This window comes from Rhinolophus hipposideros, assembly GCF_964194185.1.
Source record: "Rhinolophus hipposideros genome assembly, chromosome: 20".
NCBI classification, from domain to species: Eukaryota; Metazoa; Chordata; class Mammalia; order Chiroptera; family Rhinolophidae; genus Rhinolophus; species Rhinolophus hipposideros.
Window position 1 is genome coordinate 14,535,692 of NC_138066.1, and position 20,598 is coordinate 14,556,289.

Sequence of the window (20,598 nt, forward strand, 5' to 3'; positions counted from 1 at the left end):
ACAAACCCCGAGGTTTTGAGCTAAACGCTCCGGTGTACATATTTGCAGATTCTCACATTGCCCCAATTCGGAGAAGTCTTGCCCTCAAGGAGAAGACTCTGGTGACAGTAGATGGTGGGAGGGTGGTTACGGAAATCCTAAGGAAGAGGAAGATAGACAAGATCTTCGGGGACTCTACTTAGACATTCCTGGATGGGACTGTCCATTTGTACCCACCCCCAAACACATATCCTCATTCGGACACATGGGTTAGCATGACACATGCACAGAATAAACCCGTTTGCACCCAGATCCTCTCCAGGTACTGACACCTGCGGGCGCGCGAATTTGCACAGACACACCTGCCCCCTTCCGGAGTCCAAGTCCCGCCTCTCTGGAATACTCTGGGGGCTGCCACGTAGGGCCCTCCGTGACCCTGGACAGACACGTTACCCAAACAGGCCACCCTGAACTTGCAGATCTATAGAGGGGCCATAGGATATTCGACTGGGAATGGCTGGACAGTGTCTTTTGGGGATCCTACAGAAGCGAGCGCAGCCCCAGATTCCCGAGTGAGCCATTTTGAGGGACCTGCTTGGACGATTTCATCTCCAACACACCGACCCGAGAGAAACGTGACAGGAGGGCCTGCAGCCCGGGATCCCCCGCAAGGTCCTGCACCCCGCGTGAAGGCCCTGTTCTTGTAGGTGATACCTCTTGTGGGAGGAAGGGGACCCCGCACTGGCGCACAGGCATTTGCAGGGTTACTCCGGAAGCGTCCCCGCGCAGCCTAGTAGTCTGCATCCAGCTGGTAGCGGCGCGGGGTCGCGCTGCGGCCCACGCTCCTCCTCCTCCCCGCACCTCCTGACCCCCGCCCACACGTGGGGGGTGGGAGTGGGTCCCGGAGAACGCCTGCAGCTTCTGATTGGCTGCGCCTTCCTCAGCAGCCTCGCTAGAGGCTGGGTCGCAGAGTTACCATAGTAACCGTTGAGGTTCGCCCAGATCGCGTCTCTCCAAGGCCTTGAAGAACATAACAACCGCTCAGGGCCGCTGGACGCGTGGGGGCCATGCTCGCCGCCCCCCATGCCCCGATGCCCCGCTAGAGGTAGTGGCTGAGTCACTCATTGAGGGGACGCCGGCGGGGCCATTCGCCGTCCCTGACGGACACCAAGGGCTCTGGCGCCCCCCAGAGGTTCCCTTTACTCCACGTGAGACTTCATGGCCTCGGGGCCAGGAGGCGGCTCCTGGTCCCCGCAGGTCCCATTTCCTACCGCGGAGTCCGCCCTCACCCTGTTTCCAGTCTGTGTTCTGGATCAATCTTATCCTAATCCTCTCTTCTGTCTTCCCATGATGGCCTCATTAGGGAAGTAGTAAGGTTCCAAAAATGAAAACGGGGTTTCTGAGCTGCAGACCCCTACCGCAGGGGGACGTGCTGTGCGCTGAGACGGAAAAGTGAAAAGAGTGCTGGAAGGAGGTGGGAAGGGTCCTCAGAAGTGCTCTTAGAACTGGGCTTTGATGGATGAAGAGGAGTTCTCCCGCCAGGCAGGAAGGCATTCCTGGAGAAGAGAACCTCTGGGAGGAAGCCTGGAGGCAAAACAAACAAACTCTAGTCAGCCAGACCCCAAAGAAAGAGTAAGGAGGACCTCTCTGACCCTGTTTCTGCTGTAATCTTTTATCCTCTTGATGGGGTCAGATCCTAGCCTCACAAGGAGCCCCTCAGCTCTGTGTCTCTTTTGTGTGGTGGATTCTGTCCACTGTGGACCCATGTGCCCACTATCCTTGTATTTTTTCTTTTTTCAGATTTTATTGGGGAAGGGGAAGGGGAATTTATTGGGAAACTGTGTACTTCCGGGACTTTTCCAAGTCAAGTTGTTGTCCTTTCAATCTTAGTTGCCGGGGGCGCAGCCCACCATCCCTTGTGGGAGTCAAACTGGCAACCTTGTGGTTGAGAGGATGCTCTCTAAACAACTGAGCCATCTGGCACTGGCCCATGTGGGAATCGAATCAGCAGCCTTTAGTGTTAGGAGCACGGAGCTCCAACCGCTGAGCTACCGGGCCAGCCCTGCTTGTCTTTTTTCAACACTCTCCCTGGATCCCTGCTTTCCAAGTTAGCTCACTGCCCCAGCCCTTGTCCTTACATCTGTATAGCTCACAGACGCCCCCAGCCTAGCTACCTTCTTGTGGGCTTCACTTTGACCTTTCGCTAGTTCCACCTGCCCTGGCCTAGCACTGCCCCCTCCCCATCCCAATCCAGCTCCTCTCTCTCAATGCACTCCCCTTCCCTGATTGAGAGCCCATCTCAACTGATGGAGCTAGGGTGGACCAGGATCATTCGTTTTCCTGCTCCTCTCCAGAGGAACTCCCACCCACGCAGCATGGGCCCTTCCTGCCCATTCTGATTTCCAGGAACTCGAACTCCTCTGCCTTGCCACCTCCTGGAGACCCGTTTCTGCCAAGCTGCTGAGCCCTTTACTCATTATCACCCCCATATGAGCTCTGTCAATGCCACCATTCCATAAATGGGTCCTAAACGTGGTCTGCTGTGTGCCAGGGTCTGACACTGATAATACGCGACCTCTCTTCTTCTCCACCTGCTGCGGCTTCCTCTTCCTTTTGCCCCCCTTCTCCTGCCATCTTTTCCCCACCTCCCCCTTGCTCATTTCCAGCGAGTCCAAGCCACCCTCCTCAATTTTCTGCTTTCCCTCGGGTCTCCAGCTCCCAACTGATACCTGGACCCCTATTGGGCATTCCTTCCAGGCACAGCCTCCTCCTACAAAGCCTTCCGAGATCCCTGAGTTTCCCTACTCTTCCCCTATTCACACCATAGCTCTAGGTGCTGCCCTAGCGCCCTCGTCCCCGCCCCTCCACACACACTCGAGCTTCCTCTCCCGCCTCACTCCTCAGGGTGACAACACCGCAGTGGCTATTGGAGTATAACGGCCCGTGGGACATCTTGTGACGTCACAGAGCCTTCGGGTCCAGAAACTAAGGAGTAGGATTGGGTACTACCGGGTGAGGACCTTGGAAGGCTGGGCTGGAGTAGGGTTGCATTCCAGGTGTCGCAGAGTGAATAAATATGTAAGGGACCCGTCAGCCCCCCCGCATTATCCTCTCGCTGGCCCCCAGCCCGCAGTTCCGGAAAGTTAACCCCTTGTAGACCGCTGCATGGGGCATGGGTTCCTGCCCCCCGTTCCTGCTTCCATGCACCCTCCTCCACCTCCCAGCTCTTCATCCAGCTCCTCATCGCCTCGGTCCCCACCCCCCTCGCCTCTATAAATAGCCCCTCTTCCCGTTTCCTAAATTCCCTGCTGACGTCGGCAACGCGTCAGTGTGTAGGAGCCGCGGCCGCATGAATGAGCCGCCGCACGAGTACTACGCGCGACTATAAAAGCCGCCGCGCCAGCCGGGCTGCAGGAGGCGAGCTGGCGCGGGCGCGACGCGGCCCGGCAGGTAAGCGAGACTGACCCACGGACGGGCGACAGATGGACGGATGCACGGACACGGACGGGAGAGCAGCGAGGAGACCCGCAGGCAGCAGGTTGGAGGGCTCCTGCGAGGTAGGGTTGGAGGCAGGGTGGGGGATGAGGGTTCCCTCACAGCTGGTTGAACCGGTACCCGAGGCGTACCCAGAAACCCGTGCAGCACCTGCCTGCACCCAGATGGAGACGCAGCCACTTTGGAAGAGCATCGAACAGAAGATGGATCCCCGGAGACCCCGCGGCTTTTCCTGGGGTTTCTGCGCCATTCTCCCAAGAAAGTGGGGAGATGCTGGCGCCTCAAGAGACGCGCTCCCACCTCCCCTCCCCTCATCGCGGTGACTCAGACTCGCTGTCCCCGGCCAGCTGAGCGGGACGCCGGCGACGGACAGATGCCCACCTGCCCGCTGCCCTGAATTCAGCCGGGGCGCCCCCTCCCCGTCCCGTCGGGCTGTCCCACTGCTCCCCCGACTTCCCGCCTCTGCGCGAGGAGCTGTCCTCTCAGGACCAGGCGGGGGCGGGGCCTCGGCAGGACTGCCCCGCCCCACCCCCCAAACCTCCCCCCCCACCGCCGGAAGTGCCTCTCCGCAGGGACATCTTTGATGTCACAGGGCTTTGACGTCAAGGGCCGCGTGCCTGTACCCGAGCGCTGGGGCCGAGAAAGGCGGGAGACGCGGGGGAGGAAGAGCAGCAGCGCCCCCAGCTGCGGGCGACAGAGGCACTCCCCCCCGGGCAGCGCGCCGGCACCTTGGCTCTAGACTGCTTACTGCCCGGGCCGCCCTCAGTAACAGTCTCCAGTCACGGCCACCGACGCCTGGCCCCGCCCCAGGACCGCGGACCCGGCCACCTGCCGCGCCCCTGGCACCTTTGTACTCCCTCCCCCCTCCAGGGTCCCTCCGCCCGGCGCTCACTGCCCGCGCCACCGCTGTCCGCGGTGCTGATTCAGCGCAGGCTCCGCCATCGGGACGTCGCGTCCCTAGTCCCCAGGGGCTGCGGGGGGGCGGCGGGCCCACAAACACAGCGCGCAGCCGGGGAGCAGTCCGGCCCCGGGTCCCCGCTGTGCGCCCCGCCCCCGACCCCCCACCCCAGCGGTCCTGACGTCAGCCTGACTGGAGCTGCCGCGGTGCCGTCAGCAGCGCGCGCCCCGCCCCCGCGTCTCCAGGGCAACCGTGGCTTTCGATTGTTACTGTGGGAACCGAAGGTAACAGTCTACAGCCATGGTCGCCCCGCAGCACGCCCACGCGCCGCGCCGCGCACTGCCAGCCCTGGCTGACGGAGACTAGGAGCAGGAGGAAGCGGGGGCGACGAGTCAAGATCGGATAAGTGTGAGGGCGGGGGGCGGGGCGGGGCGGGAGGTTCGAGGCCGGCAGGCCGGCTCCTCCGGGGTTCCGCTGCCGCGCGGCCGAGGCGGAGGAGGAAGCACGGTGTGCACAGTATGTCTGACCGTTGGCCTCAGTGACTGACCTGTCCTCCTAGCCGAGGTATTGCAACCAGGAGATGGCGAGAGAAGGGGTCGTTATGAGATTTAGGTTCTTTTTATCTCCTCGGTGTGAGGGAAGCTGCTGGGACCTGGAAGCGAGAAAAAACGCTTGCCTCCTAGGAACTGAAGGGGGTAGACAAAGGAAAGTTTTCCTCAATACGCCTAACTTCATTCTTCCAGGAACTCTCAGCTGAGGGCGAAGAGTAATCCTTGAGCTCATTTTTCTGATGGAGTCACAACCTCCCCTCACTCCTCTCCCCACTCTTTCCTCCTCGGAGCCATCTAGGATAAGTAGGGTCGCCAACCCTCAGGAAGCCAGTGGGCTTGTCAAATCAACCCGGTCCCCAAATCGTTGTCTGAACGTCTCAGCAGTCTATCTCTATGTAATGGATTCCAATTTCAGTGTCTCAAATTTGCCCTAAAGAGGGGGACTGAATCAGAAGGGACAAAGTCCTGTTGTGCGTGAGCAATGACCTCTTCAAAACATTGTGTCACCTGTCACCACCATCACCCACCACAGGGGCTGTTGGCTATTGGCTGCAGGACTTCCCTAGGGACAGTGTTGGGAATAGTTAATGCAACCCAGCCCTGCCACCAATTAATCAACTTTTTCTTTACTTTTCCATACCCTGTCCTTTGATAAACTCCTTCTAAGACAATTGGTGCTGGTTTCACAGCTGATCCGTGCCTACATGCTGCCTCCCTCCTACCCAGGGACCCTGAGGTCTTAGATTAAAATGCACTTGATTCTGGAATCCGGTGGACATCCGTGGGCAGGCTGTAGTGTGTGCAGGTGGGAGTACTGCACTGGGAAGCAGGCGGTCCAGTCTGGCTTCACCAACTGGTTGTTATTAATATTTAAGGGACCATGTTGTTTCTGAGCCTTCTGTAAAATGAGATAATAATCCCTCCTTTTGTGCAAGGCTGTTGAGAAGATCAAATAGAATCATGTAAGTAAAAACCTTTAAAAACTGCAGAATGATACTTCATTCTTAAGTACTATTCTATTAGGCTACTATTAGACCCCAGCTCTGGGCACTTAGGCAGAATGAACAAGGGATGGGGGGCACGTCTTTCTGAGCAGAACCTCTGGGACTGGGGCTCTTGAGAGTTGCTTTGCTAAGGGACTCTCTCTCCCAAGAGCTTTATAAATCTAAGGTGGAGTGAGAGGTAGAAAAGAAAAATGTAAGGATATTCTGAAGGGACCAAGTCTTTTGCAGTTGGAACCCATCTGGAGAAGGTGGGTAGAGGGGGGAAAAACCAGAAGACTAATCATACAATATTTGAATTTTTTAGTATCTTGGAAATCACTTACTGCTCCCAACCCCAACATATTTTATAAATTAGAAAGGTGAGACCCAGACAGACATGTAGCCCAACAGTAGTGAGTGGTGGCCTCTGCTCACCTTCAGTGGTGCAGCAGCGGAAAGAATAACTAGTAAAGGTCAAGAATATGAGTTCTAGGATCTGAACCAACTTTGGGTAAGTTACATAGCCTCTCTGTGCCTGTTTCCTCAGTTGTAAAATTAGGTTAATAAGAGTATCTACCTCATGAAGTGAGATTAAATTAGGCAACTGTAAAGTTTTTGCTTGTCAAAGTGTCTGGCACACTTAATACATGGTATTCCTCCATCCTCTGGACTTCATTTTCCTTAGTTATAGATTGAAAATGTTAGATCAATGATTCTTGAGAGCTTGCCTGCTCCCCTTCCCTAGTGGAGTGCAGGAGAATCACATGGGGAGCTTTTTTCAAATAACACATATTAACAGAGACTTATATTCTCCTCTTTAAGCAGTGGTTTTCAAGTATTATGTTGCATGAGAATGACCAGGATGGCTTGTCAGAATGCAAATTCCTGGGTCCCAGGGATTCATTGAGTCTGGAGTTGGCCCTAGGAATCTAAGTTTTAACATGATGCTGATGTAAAACTGTGGTCCATAGAATCTGTGTGTTTGTGTTGGGGCAGGGGGGCTAAGATTCTCCGTTGTTCCTGGAAGGCATGATGCCAGGTGACACCTCACTTTTTGGGAACTAGTGGACCACATGATGTTTCCTTCTGGCTTGGACATTTTATGATTCTTGGTGGGAATTCTCCTCACTTTAAGCGAGTACTTCTGCTTCACTTAATACTGCTGCGCTCTACCCTCACCCTTCTAACTTTAGGCCCTGGCTAAAAATTCATTCCCCAATGTATCTTCCCGTCTCTTTTAATCCCCATAATAATCCCAAGCAGCAGCAGCTGTGGTACACAGCCATCATTTTCACCTCTTGGAACCTTGCTAAAGGTGGCAGCCTAAGATTGCCATGAGAGCATGAGCCCTGAACTGCAGGGCCATTGCATCCCATTCTGAACTGCTTATTTCTAGAGAAGCCAAGAATCTGAATTTTTGTGTGAAATTCCTAAAATTTTAAATTTTAAATAAATCCAATCTTTTCTAAAATTCTATGGGTCAAATTCAACAGGTTTAGGAGTAATTCAGCCCATTTCAAAGTCTCCTCCTTTTGCCAAGGAAGGGATCCTGTGGGGACAGAGCCAGGAGTGCAGTTTCCAGGCTCTCGCCCTCACATGGAAAGGTGCTCGGGTAGTAAATGGCCATCAACTGTGATTGGATGGCATCAGCTGTGGCTAGTTGGCCATCAGCTCTAACCAGTGAGCCATTGGCCACTAATATAACTGCCTATGGCTACGCTAGCAGAAAATGGGGGCTAGCAAGAAGATGGTGGCTGAGCTAGCAAGAGCAGATTGCAGTTGGCACAGCAGATTGCAGACAGCAAGTGAGGTTGGTTGGCAGAGAGAAGTGGACGGCAGGTAGCGGATAGTGTGGCTCCTGCTTCCTGTGTCTCCAACCCGGCCTCCAGCGAGACTATAGTGGTATGACTCCCTCATCTATGGCTCCGTGGGTGTCCCTTTTTGGCCTCACCATATCCTGTGTCATGTGAGGAGCGGGACCAGAGACCCCACATGACAACCTGCATGACAGATCCCTTTAAAACATCAAGAGCAAGGGAGAGGCCAATTGTAGCAAAGCAGAAGTTTCTCCCCACCCACACTATCTGCTGTAAAGGTACTAAATCCAGTAAACTGGGTCTGTCTGGGTGGGTATTGCCAGCTTTTTTTTTTTTTTTTTAATTTTGGAGAGCTTCTATTTATAGTGAAGAACTCAGAATTTCAGTTAATTTCAGAAATATTAGTCTGGTTGTCTCAGGATAGGCTGGGGTATTTGTGCTGTGTCTCCTAATCCTAATTCTTGTTTCATTACTAAAGTCCCTAGGGGCTTGAGAGCTAGATACGGTCTGTTATGATCTTCCAGAAAAGCAACAAGCTGGTAAGCCTGCAGAGACAGTGCCGATGTCATAGTGTGGGTAGAGGGTGGGGACACTAGAAGTCGGGGAAATGGCCAAAGTGGACAGTCTTTAGAATGCCCAGGAACAACCACACTTCCAAACCAGAGGGGCTGCTTAGGCCTTGGCTATGATCACTAGATGTAGCATCAATCTCAGAAACTCTAAGTGGGGGCAAATTTGGAAAAGGGTTTCTTCTGTGTTGTCTTTGGCTTTCATCCAAGGTTTAGCACCATCCCACTCTTTAAGCTTATATAGTCCAGAGATGCTAAGGCAGTTATGGAGGAGAAAGCAGGGAACACAAGAAGCCCGGGTTTGACATAAGGCTGGCACACCACTCTTCAGGGATCAGGATGGAGAAAGCCTCAACTCAGAGTGGCTCAGGCAGAGCCCTGCCAGGTGAACTCTTTCCAGAATTTCTCAGATATAAACTCTTCCCTGATTTGGCCACAGAGACCTCCTATACTTTTGCTTGGGACTGAAGACTTCTACCAGAAATGTGAGTGTATATGCACATATGCATGAGCTTCTCTTGGGAGCTCATAACTGGAAACACCTCCCTGCTTGGTGCTGCGCTGGAGGCTGTGTGGATGGCCAGATTTGTTATAAAATGGATTCTTTATGTATCAGGAAGAAGACGCTCAAAATCCAAATTACCACTTTATTGTGTGACAGTAGCAGTAGTGCCAGCCCCTGCTTTTTCCATGTCACCCGCTATTCATTCAGGGCTCCACTGTCCTTTTTCATATTTGAGTATCGATCCAAGGTCAATGTCCAGTAAGGCCTCCTCCTCCCCATTTTCTTGAGTGCAGAGCTGGTCTTACGAGTTTTAAGAATTGGTCTTTCTCTCTTAATTGGTGATGGTGAGGAGCACCAACAGCAGTGGAGGTCCCAGAGTAGGGAAAAGGGGAGGCGCAGGGATCACGGAGGCTGACCCAAAGTCATGTGTCCCTACTGACTGGGGTGGGGGTCAGGGGCCGACACATTTATTGATCGATCGTTCACTGTGCAAACTGGTCCAAGAACCTGAGGTAGGCCTGGCGCTGGGGTGCAGCTGCTGGAATGAAGTGGCCACCAGAGTGGGTGAGAGTGATTGCTCCAGTGAATCGGCTAGCCAGTTGCATACTCTCCTGAGAGGGGATGACACGGTCAGTGTCCCCGAAAACATGGAGTGAAGGCAGTGACAAGGGGCCCTGCAGGATGGATTCCTGGAGGCCAAGGCCCCGAGGACAGAAACCAGATATCAGAATGATAAATCTTGGCAAGGGGAAGCGGGGATCGCCCGCTTGGCTAAGGGCACACACAAGCGCTGCTAGCGCGGCCCCCTGGCTGAAACCAAGAAGCCCGTCGAAAGGTCCCAGCTTGTTCAGTGCCCGTGCCACCGTTCCCAGGGCTTCCTCCAGACCTCTGCACGCTGAGGGCTCTTTCAGTGCGGAGAAAACGTCTGCCTCCTGTTCTGAAAACCACCAGCCTCGAAGCTGCTCCTCCGGAGGGCGGGGCCCTACAGCGATACGGGGGAGAGGATGGGGTTAGGGAAAGGGGGAACCCAGGAGGAAAAGAATGAGAACGGGAGGGAGGGTTTGACCGGGAGGGCGGAGGCTGACGGGAGAGAAGTCAGCCTGCGGGAGATGAGATGGGGAATCGCCCGGCATGGAGAGAGGGGAAAGACTGACCGCGGTGGAAGCCTGGGAGGCTGGGCCAGGAAACAGCAAAGGTGTGGGCAGAAGGAAGGGGGGGGGCAGGAGGAAAGAGGGAGGATACAGGGTCGGGGGGATGCTGAAGGGTGTCATGGGGACGAGGCAAAATAGAGACTTCGGAGCGCATTTCCTGGGCAAACCTCGTCTCACCAGACTCCGGCCCGGCGCCCTCCAGGCCCGCCACGTCCACGACCGGGTGCGGGCCGCTGAGGCACACGAGATCCGCGCGGCCCCGCAGCGCCTTCCGCAGCGCTCCCGTCTTCTCGCGGAAGCCGCGCTCGCTCTGCCGGAAGCCCGCCAAGCACAACACCCGCAAAGGTTGCCGCGCGGCCATAGTGCGGAACAGCGCGCCTCAGGGACCGGAAGCGGCCGTTCCCCGAGCGGAAGTTGAATTACGCAAGGGGACGGGACCCAATGCTGGCACCACCCTGAAGGCGGGCCTCAGAGCGAGTGGGCATTCCCCGGACAAAGCGGAGGGGTGGGGCGAGGCCAGGGCCGATACCTGAGAGCCGGGAGCGTCTCAAGGAGTAAGCGGCACCGCCTAGTCTCCGCAGCTGCAAGCCTCGCAAGTCGCGTCTGAAGAGGGGCGCGTGGATCCCTCCTGCACCTGAGGTCGCACGTTTTGGTCAGGATTCCGCTTCTACGACGTCCTCCACCCCGCTCCTATGCTTCTCCCGTAGCGGCCGCGTGGCGGCGGCCTCGGCTCACGTCGCTAGGGAGCAGCCAGTGCCAAGGCCGCGCCCAGGAGGGGCCACTCCTCCCTCCTTGGAGTCCCTGCCTACCTTCCCCGGCGCAGGCCGACCTGGGGCCTGGGGGGCCCGGTCCCGTCCGTGGTTCACCGTCCATGGCCCCAAGGAGCTTCCAGCATAAAAGTCCATGGGGTAGGGCTGCTGCCAGGAAATGTCCCTCAGGGCCACTGCCGCCTAGGGGAGGGAAACAGGACAATAACATCTGCCAACATTTTTTTTTGCGCAGGATTATTTAATCCAATCATCACAATGGCCTACAATGGTCCCATTACCCCATACCGCAGAGGAAATGTGAGGCTCAGAACGGTTAAGACACTTGCCCAAGGCCACCCAGCTAGGAAGTGGCTCAGCTGTAACTGAATGTTGCCCACCCATCCCACTCTACTTCAGAGCCCTCCCTTAACAGAACCAGGTGCAAAGGCCACTCTCTCGGATTTTCAAATCTCCGTGTTACCTCGTAGGGTGTCAGCAGCGGCTTGGGGAAGGCTGTGCCCCAGTCAATGGAGAGGCGTGGACATGCCACCTGCACCCACCTGGGAAGGGAAGTCAGGTCAGACCCGGGGGTGGGCGGTGGGGGTGGTGTGCTGCCATTCTCCTGGGCAGCGTGCTGAAGAACACGACTGTGTCCCCAACACACCCAGTGAATGCTTACTATAATTCTAAAGACTATCACCTGCTGCTGTTTACAATAACACTATAGTGTTGCTTGTCTTCAGTTTCCTCCACTGACTACAAGCTTTCTGAGGGTAGGGCCCAGGCAGCTCATATGTGGTAGTATCCCCAGAATCAAATTTAGTGCCTGGGACATGCAGGTGCCAACCATCCTTCAAACTCATCTCCCACAGTACCACTATGACATTGCAGTTGCCTCTGAGCCCCAAGGCAGACAAAGTAGGTGTGATCCATCCCTGCTGGATGAATGCTCAGTCGACATTAAAATATCATCATCACTGGAGCAATGCCCATTGACTCCAGCCTTCAATATGTGCTGGGCCGGACCTAGATCCTAAGCTTCTTTAGCAGAGTCATAGCTAGGTAAGTAAGGTGGGGAAACTTACACATCCACCTGAGGAAGTAGGCTAAGCTTGCTGGGGAATATCTCAGAGAGCAGCAGCCTCACGAAGGGTAGTCCCAAGGCTTGGAGCCGAGATTCGAGGTGCTGTTGGTAGAGACAGGCAGAGCTGGTATCGCCAGGATCAAGCAGCCAAGGCGAAATCCCTTAGCCTACTGATTTTCCCAGCCAGTCTCCTACTCCAGAGGCCATGCTGAGCCCTCTGACCTCCAGAATCTTGGGGCTGCCTTGGCGGCCCAAAGTGCCCAGAATAAGTCCCCAGGATTTGGCAGAGCGGGCGGTGGCTATGGCTTCTTGGCGATTGGCCTGCATGCGCTGGTGGTCATAGTGCTCTCTGGACAGGACTTTGCTGTAAGGGTCGTATCTGGAAAAGAAACTGTCAGGGTCATGGTGACGGCCATTCATGGGACTTGGGCTGTGCACACGGCTCTGTGACTCAGCCCCTTGGTCTCCTGAACCTTCAGGCTCCAATGCAGATAATTAGGAACAGAGGTAAGGGCAGAGATTATCATTGAGAAGATCAGTCCCATCGCTGGGTCAGGTAAGTGTGGGAGAGGGCTTTAGGATTTGGTGTGAATCCCAGGGGATGAATGGGTACTGTGCCACAGCAGCCCAGGGTTTGATATCCAGATTCAGGACCCAAATGCCTCAGATCTTTAGGGTGGGGTCTATTAAGTGGCCAGGGAATGAGGAGGTTTCGGCCGACTGAGGGGCTCAGTGGCAGAGCATTCCACCCCTTCCCAGCTGCTCAGCCCAGCTCAGCCCGTACCGGTAAGCAGGGACATTGGGGTTGGCAATCATGACAGACTCCAGATGGAAGCGGCCATCTCCAAGATATCTGCAGCGGGATAGAAAGGGCGTGGTAAGTATGGGACGGGGCAGCAGAAGCAGGTACTGGCTTGGTGGTACAGAGGACTGAGTTCTTGGCTGGCTATGCTACTGATTGTGTATGAACTGGGCCAACTCATTTCACCTCCCAAGGCCTTGGTTTTCTCACATGTAAAATAAAGAGTTTGAACTGGATGACCTTAAAGCCCTTTCAGTTACGTAATGCGAAATCTAAGACCCCCTCTGCCCCCTGCCAATGCCCAACCTTCTGGGGGAAGAGTAAAGGGGCAGCCAAGGCAAGGAGAGATCCTAACTTGGAGATGGGGAGACAGATTCTCCCTCACCTAGCTCACTACAGACATGGGAAGTAGTATTCAGGGTGTCATCTATGCTGTAAATGAGGTTAAGGGTATACTCTGGCTACGCTCTGCCCAAACTAGCTCTTGGGTCCAGTTGCTGAGTCGTAACAACAGCTACTGTTTATTGGACTTGTGTATTCTGTGTACTGGGCCTGGGCTAAGCACCTGGCATGTATGACTTCACTCAGTCCTATCAAATAATCCTCCAAGCTACCTACAGTGTCCCCATTTTACAAGATACAACTGAGGGTCAGGGATGTTAAGAAACTTACCCAAGGCACACAGCTACTAAGCAGTATATCTGGGACTCGACTCTAGGCTTAACCACCAGGCTGTTCCCAGCATACCCTAGGAGATGCTACCTCTAACTACCTGCCCAGGCCGTGGAGAGGCCAGAGCATGGAAGACGATCTGCCATGGCAGCTCCTTCTCTGGGAGACCACACAGAATTTTGATGAATGGCCAACACTCAGGGTGTTCTTCCCTCCAGCACACACCTTAAAGCCTCCAAGGGTACGTGTCCGTGATCTCGGTTATGCAGGCGCAGGGGGAACGTCCCTAGGGAGCAGGACTGCCAGTTCTGGGCTAGGGAAGGCCCTGATATGGGCCTGGCTATAGGCAGGGGTGTCTGTATGGGTGTAGCAAGGCCTATGGAACAAGCATCTGCAGCCCCAGACATGGGGCTAAGTCAAGGAGTGTCCCTCCCTCCTTCCCGGCCATTAGCTGGAAATGGGGCTCCCCTCCTCAGCCCCAGCTGGGAGCTGTCAGCTCTGAGGCTGGCTGCATTCACACAACATTAAGCATTTCCATTACCTAAAATAATTAGGCAGCAGGAGACACACTGCTCCTGCTTGTTAGCTGTCCGGATGCTAAATTAATGGGGCTACAGCCTGGGTGTGCCCATCCATCTTCTCCAATTATATTCCCACCATTTCTAGCCCACCCTCATCCCCCATCAGGCCCTCCAATTCCTGCCTCACCTTAGGCATGGCCTTCTGGATAGTGGACAGAGCACTGGAGAGAGAGATAGAAAACCTGAAATCCTATTTGGTCCCCATCTTGCAGGGTGACCTTGAGCAAATGGTTAAGGAGCTTCAGACTCCTAGGATACATTTCGTATTCTCTATGACTGCTCCCCCACCCCCATTTTTCACTTACACAACAGCCTCAGTCTCTTTGGGCAGGTAGGGGGATGTGCAGCCCAGAATCTCCCCAGGGGACAGGGGTTTGCACTGTGGGACGCTCACATGATACTCAGCTTTCAGCTCCTGGGCAGCTGCCTGTAGGAATAACAAGGGAAGGGAAGCAAGTGGATGGGGGAGGGAAAGCCAAGGACAGAGGAGGACCAGCCTGCAGCACCTGGCATGGGGACCCATGCTGTTGTCTGTCCACTTACCTGCAAGGTTGACACAAACTGGATGGTGCTGACCAGGGCAAGGGCACTGGCTGGGGGAAAGGTGAGGCGGATAGAGTCCAGTAAGTGGGTAGTGTCTATTCGGATATCCACAAAGACATACAGCACCCGGAAGTCTTGGGCCGAGGTGTCCATGGGAACTGGGAGGAGCAAAGAGTTCAGGAGACTTTGTTTTGGAAGGCAGGAGGGGCAGAGGACCTGGCCGGGCCAAGGTCTCTGAGCAGCCAGGACCAGTGGCTTCAGGCTGGGGGTAGAAGGAAGGGGTGGGGCTGGAGAGGTCACAGGTCCCTTAGAAGCTCTTCCTCTTTCACTCAGCTGGAGGCCTAGCCTATTCTACCACCAACAGCCTTTCAAACACCCACATCTGGGACAGGAGCATGGTTTCCAAGGCAACCAAATCCAAAGGCAAGATCCACCTGCAGAGCAGTAAGGCTGAGGCCATCCCAGAAACAAGGAGGACACTGTGATGGAGACCAGCGTACCATTCTGCCTCCCGACCAGCCCTTGTCCTTCGAGCAGGATAAGAAGCACTGTGATGGAGACCAGCGTACATTCCTGCCTCCCTACCAGCCCTGCCAGTGTCCAGGTGTCCTGATCTGCCATACCCAGGCAACTGTGGCCATAGTGCACCAGGAAGTCAGCTCCCAGGGCCCTTGCAGTAAAGTCATCCACACAGCAAGCCCCATAGGTCACGTCACCCATCACCATCACTTCAGCCTCTGTGAACCTGTGGGGGTGGGAAATAATGGGACAGCGACACAAAGAGTGAGGTGAGAGAGAGACCTGACCCCATGGAGGTATCTCAGGGCCCAGCTCCTCTCTCACTACCTCTTCCAATCCTTTGGGTAGGCAGCTGCCACTTCTGCCAACAAAGAGTAGGAGGGGCCCAGCTGCCACCTCCTCCAGCCCTGGCAGCAGCTCCTGGAACTGTAGCTGTATGAGGATGGTCTCTGCAGCACACTGATTCTTTTGCCCAGGCTCAGACTGCAAAAGGGACCCCCAACTCTGAGACTGACATACATAGGGTCAAACACAGACCTCCAATGCTGACTCATCCCACCCAGAGCAGTGAGCATGTACACATGTGCAAAGGTACCCACCCCCACACCCTGGTACCATTGGGTGCGTGGGTATGCATGTGTGGGTACACACGGCCTCCCTGACTCCCAGACCCCCTGCTACTTCCTCACCCTTAGTCAGGGCTCTCTGTGCCCAGGAATGGGGGACCCATGCACAGCTCTACAACAACAGCACATGGCACTGCCCACACACCTCATGTGTCAGGAAGAGTGGGCTCTGGCCAGCACATTGCCATGGGATCTGCTGCCAGGCCTGAATCACTATGGGACGGGGGTGGGTAGGGAAGACCCTGCACCCCCTGAACTCACTACAGGAATGGAGCTAGAGGACCAGCTCTTCCCTGAGACCCACCCCTGGGGCATGTCCTGGTTCAGAGATGGGTCTCCCCATTCCTCTCATGGAGGTATGGTGGGGAAAGCTGAGCTGCTGCCAGTCAGCCCCTACTCCTCCCCCTTCCCCAAATCAGGCTGTGCACAGAAGCAGATTATTCAATTCCTTAGAATGCAGCCCAGGCATCTGAGTCAGCCTGAGCACTTAATTTTTTATAGATTAAAATGTATGCAAATTGGCCCAAGCCCCAGAGAGCTTCCCCAAGGGGCAAAAGGGAGGCAGCTGATGAGAAGTAGGGTGGGGGGAGGGCAGCAGCAGGGAAGTGGGAGTTTCCCATCACGAGATGACCTCCCCTTTCTCCATTCCCCCTCCCTGTCCCTGTGCCCATTCCAGATGGCTAAGTACTCAACCCCCCTCCCAAGGATGGCTCCTTGTATTGAAGAAACTTAGACAGAGCGGGTAGAGGAACTAAATACCATCTCTTAAGCACTTCTCCCCCTGCCAAGCCCCTCATTCCCCTATTCCCCGATGAGCCAGAAAAAGGGGTTCCCCTAACCAGACCTCACACAGACTATTCAGCCCATTCCAGGGTCAGCTCTAAGGATTTTGAGGTCCTCCTTAGGTCCCACCACCTGCTCTGTCTTAATTTGGGGTTTTTCTCATTGTGTGTATATGGTCGTGGGAAGGGGCTGGGTAAGGCAGAGGTAAAGAAGGAAAAAATGATGACTCCCTCTCCAGTGCCCCAAGCCTCACCTTTCCAAGATATCCACAATGGTGCAGGCAAAGAGAAGGAGGCCTTCCGGCATTTGCAAAGCCACTGCAAGACAGAGCACAGACGTGAGAGCAGACGGCTGGGAAGAGGCTGGAATGGGGACACTGCCCCTAACTAGGCCAGGCAACCTCTCCACCCGCAAACCAGGTCGAAGCTTGGGGGCTCACCCTTTTTGGCTTGGGCCTGCTGGATCCTCCAGATGGTCTTGGGGATCTCAAAGTTATAATTGGAAGGCAGGACTTGAATGGCTGCCTGCAGCTGCGGGTTGTTCAGGATCTCAGGGGGGATCTGATTGGCCACGCGGCCCCGAGGGGCTCTGCCTAGGATGAATGTAAGGCCTGAGTCAGTACCTGGTTGAAACCACAGCCAGACCTAGCTAAGGTGTTAACTCCACCCAAGTTTCTGGCCCAGATCCCAGATCCCAGATCCCAAGGGGGTTGGCCCTGCCTTCTTCCCTGAGTTCATCCTAAGCTGGAAAGACAACTCAGTAAACCAGCAGGAAGTATGCATAATTATTTTCCGTGTTGTGAGATTATTGGGAATCAACAACTTGAGCCCATGAAAGGGGCATGTTTCACCCCTTACCTCAGCAGAGGTGACACCAGGGAACTGAATTGAGGGGCAAACAGCAAAAAGAATGTCTATACAACTGCTCCTTGATAAGAGAACTATCCTAAGGAAAACCCAGGAGCCAAGCCAGCCCAAGTATTCTGGGAAAATATTCCTCCTCGTCCATCCTGAGAACACCTTGAAGTTCTGAGGTCCTAGATAAGAGATCTATAAGCAACATGTTATAAGTACTAATTTAAAAGACTGTCTTCCTTACTTGAGCCCCACTGATTATGTCTACACTGGTTAATTTCTGCATTCTTCCCTCTCCTCATTTAAAAGGGAAATAAACACCTTTAATGAATTCCCTCATCCCATTATTCCACTCACCTCCCACCCCAGGAAGGATGGAAAGAACACACTGTAGTCAGGACTGTGGGCTAACAGGTGGACAGAAAAGTGACCTCACCTTTTAGGGGCTAGTAGTCTACTGGGAGCAAATACAAACAACTACAACCCCCTGATTATTGTAGAAAACATTGTAGCCCATTAGCAAAACTGCAGCCCTTAATCTGCATCCTACTCCCCACAATTCAGTTTAGCTCAACCCCCAGTTATCTCTTTAGGAGCCAATCTGGAAATGTGACAAGGCAAGAAATTAACTTACTCAACGAATATTTATTGAACTTGTACTATGTGCCAGAACCTCTGCTAGGGTCCCTTACTAGGATAGGTGTAATCCTCTCAGACCTGATCCTTCACCGTGTGTGTGTGTGTGTGTGGGGGGGGGGGTTGGTGATGGTGGTGGTGGTGGTGGTGGAGGTGCAGTGGAGAACTAGCATGGCAGGCTGCGACCCTGATAACAGATTTGAATGTTACCACGGCTATGGTTTTGTTCAGTTGTTTCAAAAGCCTTGGAACAACCAGCCTAGTGTCCTTGGGGCCCTCACAGAAGTTCCTCTGACAGGCCCAAGTCCCTTATGGTTGTTGGGGTGTAGGAGCTGCTAGTCTTAGCAGCTCAATTTGTCCCAAGGCTTAATAGGAGCCTCCTCCTTTATCACGTGGCTGTAATCTGTTTACGTCCCCCCCCCCAAGACTGTGAGATCCCTGAGGGCAGGACTGTAGTTTGGTCCCAGCACCTTGCACAGGCGTGGTATTCAGTGGGCGCTCAGTAAGTGCCTAGTGAACGAAACCACCTGATGGCATCCCTGAGGGCCCACTTGTGGAATGGCCTCTGCAAGGCGCCTGGCTCCTTCCCTCCCCGTCGGCTCCGTCTTTTCCGTGAGTTTTCAGGCGTCTGTCAGCGGGCTAAGGCAGGAGGCAGCGCTTCCGGCTTAAGGACTACCAGCTCCTAGGAGGGGCTGTAAGGCTACAAAAGAAACACCGGTCCCTCAGGGCTCCGGTGACAGCCGCCCAGAACGAGTGACGGCGGGGCCTTCCAGGTTTGGCGGAGAAAGGGGACTGGCTGGTCTTTTCCCTGACTCGGGGGCCCTACCCCGAGATGCGATGTCCGGAGGCCGCAACGTTGTGGCACCCACCTCTGCCAGGGCCTTTGCGGCCGCCAGGCTCCGCCGCCTTGGATGCAACCAGCGCCGCCATCGCCGCCCTGCCCACGTGGGGACCAAAAAGACAGCGCTAGAAGAACGCGGAGAGCACAGACCTTGCGGTTGATCGCCGATCGGCCGGCGAGGGGCGGGGATTTGCTGGGCGGGGACCGTGAAGGAGAATGTAGAGGAGGGGCTATTGTGGGCCCATCTCCGCCCGCAAGGTCGGGGCTCGCGGGAGCCCCTAGTGGTCCCCGACCACCGCGGTGGCACTCTCCCCGCCACCCTGTCCCCACTTCCTCCTCCTCGCCGTCGGCCCGAACCTGACTCTCAGACCACAGCTCCCCTCTCTGCCAACTCCCTATCCGACTTCTGTGGGCCGAGTCTTGGGGACACCATCAGGTCTTCTTTCTGCTCCCCTCCCTGTTTCCCCTGGTAAGCAGTGGGTGCGTGTGGGTGGGGCCACATTCTTGACCTCGGAGGACCTCACTGCCCCTACAGGACAACTCCGCGCCCACCCGACCTCCGAATTGAGTCTTGGTGCCCGTTTCCGGAGCGCCAGGGTGCCCTTATCACCTTTAGAACCGACAATATGGAAGGTTCACCTGTGAAAAACTGCTAACGGGAAAGTCCTACGCCAGAGGGTGCTTGTCTGTGTGGGTGGGGCAGTCCAAGGACTCAGATTACCTAAACCTTCTGGGTTCTGGCCAAGTTTTCCCTGCCAGGCTGCCCCTCAGGCCTAGGATAGCCATTCTCTTGATCAGTGGCCTGAGCTCCTGGGATTCCCAAGGGGAGGCAGAGCAGCCAGCGAGACAACCTTGACCTTTGGAAGAGCAAAGTATCTGCAGGACTGGCCTTCAGCAAGGTCTGCCCCCAAAGAGCAATGGTCCCCGGGGCCGTTTGCCCACCCATTCCTCTGGCACCATCTTCCCTCTCCCTGTGGTGGTGCTGTGAGCACAGCTGGCCCTTTAAGGCATCTCTGTGGCCTCAGGCTCCCCTGGAGGCCCTCCCAGCTTGGAAACTTCTAATTAAGGTGCAGAGAGAAATGAAAAACAAGCAGCCAGGGACTGGTCCTGCCTGGGAGGCTGCCCAGAGCGGAGGGATGGCTGGGCAGGCTGAGAGTGAGCAGCGAAGAGCAGGACCAGAAGGGCCAGGGCCCTGTCCCTCAGGCCACTGACCCATGCATGCTCTTAGGACAGTCACAGCTTCTGATAGGAGTGTGGCCAGCATGGGTCCCAGGAACACCCCTCTCTCCTTGATGAGAGTCCAGCCTCGACTTTCCCGTTTTCTCCAGGTTCTCTGGACCCCAGGGTACAGGATATCAATTCTAGGGATCCATTGAGTCCAGCCCCTGCCCCTTCACAACACTAAGGCCCAGCCTGTGGGCAGCTTTAGCTCCAGTTGCAGCTGTAAGTTCCAAGGGGGAAAGATTGGCTCCAGCAGTGGCTTTTCTCCCTACTAGCCACTCTGCCCCTTAGGGCCTTTCCCTAGGCAGAGGTGGGGCCCACTGATGATGGAAGGCCCCCATTCTCTTTTAACACTGCCTCACAGCCTCTGTGCTGAATGAGCTGCCCTGGCCCCTTTTAGGAAACCAGGTGATGTCCAGGAGAACTAGATATCAAGGACAGATGTGAGCATATTCCCCAAGATCATGCAGAGCAAAACTTTAAGGGTTGCCATACAACTTGGTCCAAGAACAGCTCCACTTGTCTGTGGGGGTCTCCCTGCCTGAGTTACTCAGCAATCTGAGTAATTACTGCCTGACAAGAACGTGGGCACAGTGTACCCCCACATTATACTACAAAACCTGCCTACACTCACCCCCAAACCTGGCTGGACTTCAAAGTAGCACCCAGCCCTCCTGAGGCCTGAAATAACTCTGCTTTTCACACTCACGCCCAGCTCCAGCCAACTGTGCTTAAAATG

General features: G+C 55.0%; 2 protein-coding genes across 3 annotated transcripts; both read right to left on the bottom strand.

Annotated features, from left to right (window-relative positions):
* Window positions 1-8,925: 8,925 nt before the first annotated feature.
* On the bottom strand, window positions 8,926-10,457 carry OVCA2 (OVCA2 serine hydrolase domain containing). Its single transcript, XM_081028812.1, has 2 exons — window positions 10,126-10,457; window positions 8,926-9,779 (listed from the first exon to the last, which is right to left on the bottom strand). Exons 1-2 carry the CDS (start codon window positions 10,307-10,309, stop codon window positions 9,280-9,282), a joined length of 684 nt encoding a protein of 227 aa, XP_080884938.1. The 5' UTR covers window positions 10,310-10,457; the 3' UTR covers window positions 8,926-9,279.
* On the bottom strand, window positions 8,926-18,806 carry DPH1 (diphthamide biosynthesis 1). 2 transcript variants are annotated; one of them, XM_081028810.1, is made up of 13 exons: window positions 18,667-18,806; window positions 16,747-16,899; window positions 16,561-16,624; window positions 15,003-15,124; window positions 14,380-14,537; window positions 14,142-14,263; window positions 12,566-12,634; window positions 12,004-12,160; window positions 11,783-11,883; window positions 11,179-11,257; window positions 10,758-10,898; window positions 10,478-10,582; window positions 8,926-9,779 (listed from the first exon to the last, which is right to left on the bottom strand). In XM_081028810.1, the coding sequence occupies exons 1-12, from the start codon at window positions 18,725-18,727 to the stop codon at window positions 10,517-10,519; spliced, it is 1,293 nt and encodes a 430-aa protein (XP_080884936.1). In that variant the 5' UTR covers window positions 18,728-18,806; the 3' UTR covers window positions 8,926-9,779; window positions 10,478-10,516. The 2 variants fall into 2 exon arrangements, with proteins under 2 accessions (XP_080884936.1, XP_080884937.1); XM_081028811.1 differs by having other exon boundaries at window positions 16,747-16,895; window positions 18,667-18,736.
* Between the last annotated feature and the right edge of the window lie 1,792 nt (window positions 18,807-20,598).

Excerpts from the sequence above, each read along its gene's own strand:
- OVCA2 (XM_081028812.1), bottom strand. The coding sequence starts at position 10,309 with ATGGCCGCGCGGCAACCTTTGCGGGTGTTGTGCTTGGCGGGCTTCCGG. Across the intron at positions 9,780-10,125 it reads GGGCGCCGGGCCGGAGTCTG|GGCCCCGCCCTCCGGAGGAG; the intron begins GTGAGACGAGGT and ends GTATCGCTGTAG.
- DPH1 (XM_081028810.1), bottom strand. The coding sequence starts at position 18,727 with ATGGCGGCGCTGGTTGCATCCAAGGCGGCGGAGCCTGGCGGCCGCAAA. Across the intron at positions 16,625-16,746 it reads GCAGGCCCAAGCCAAAAAGG|TGGCTTTGCAAATGCCGGAA; the intron begins GTGAGCCCCCAA and ends TCTGTCTTGCAG. Across the intron at positions 14,538-15,002 it reads CTATGGCCACAGTTGCCTGG|TTCCCATGGACACCTCGGCC; the intron begins GTATGGCAGATC and ends TGCTCCTCCCAG.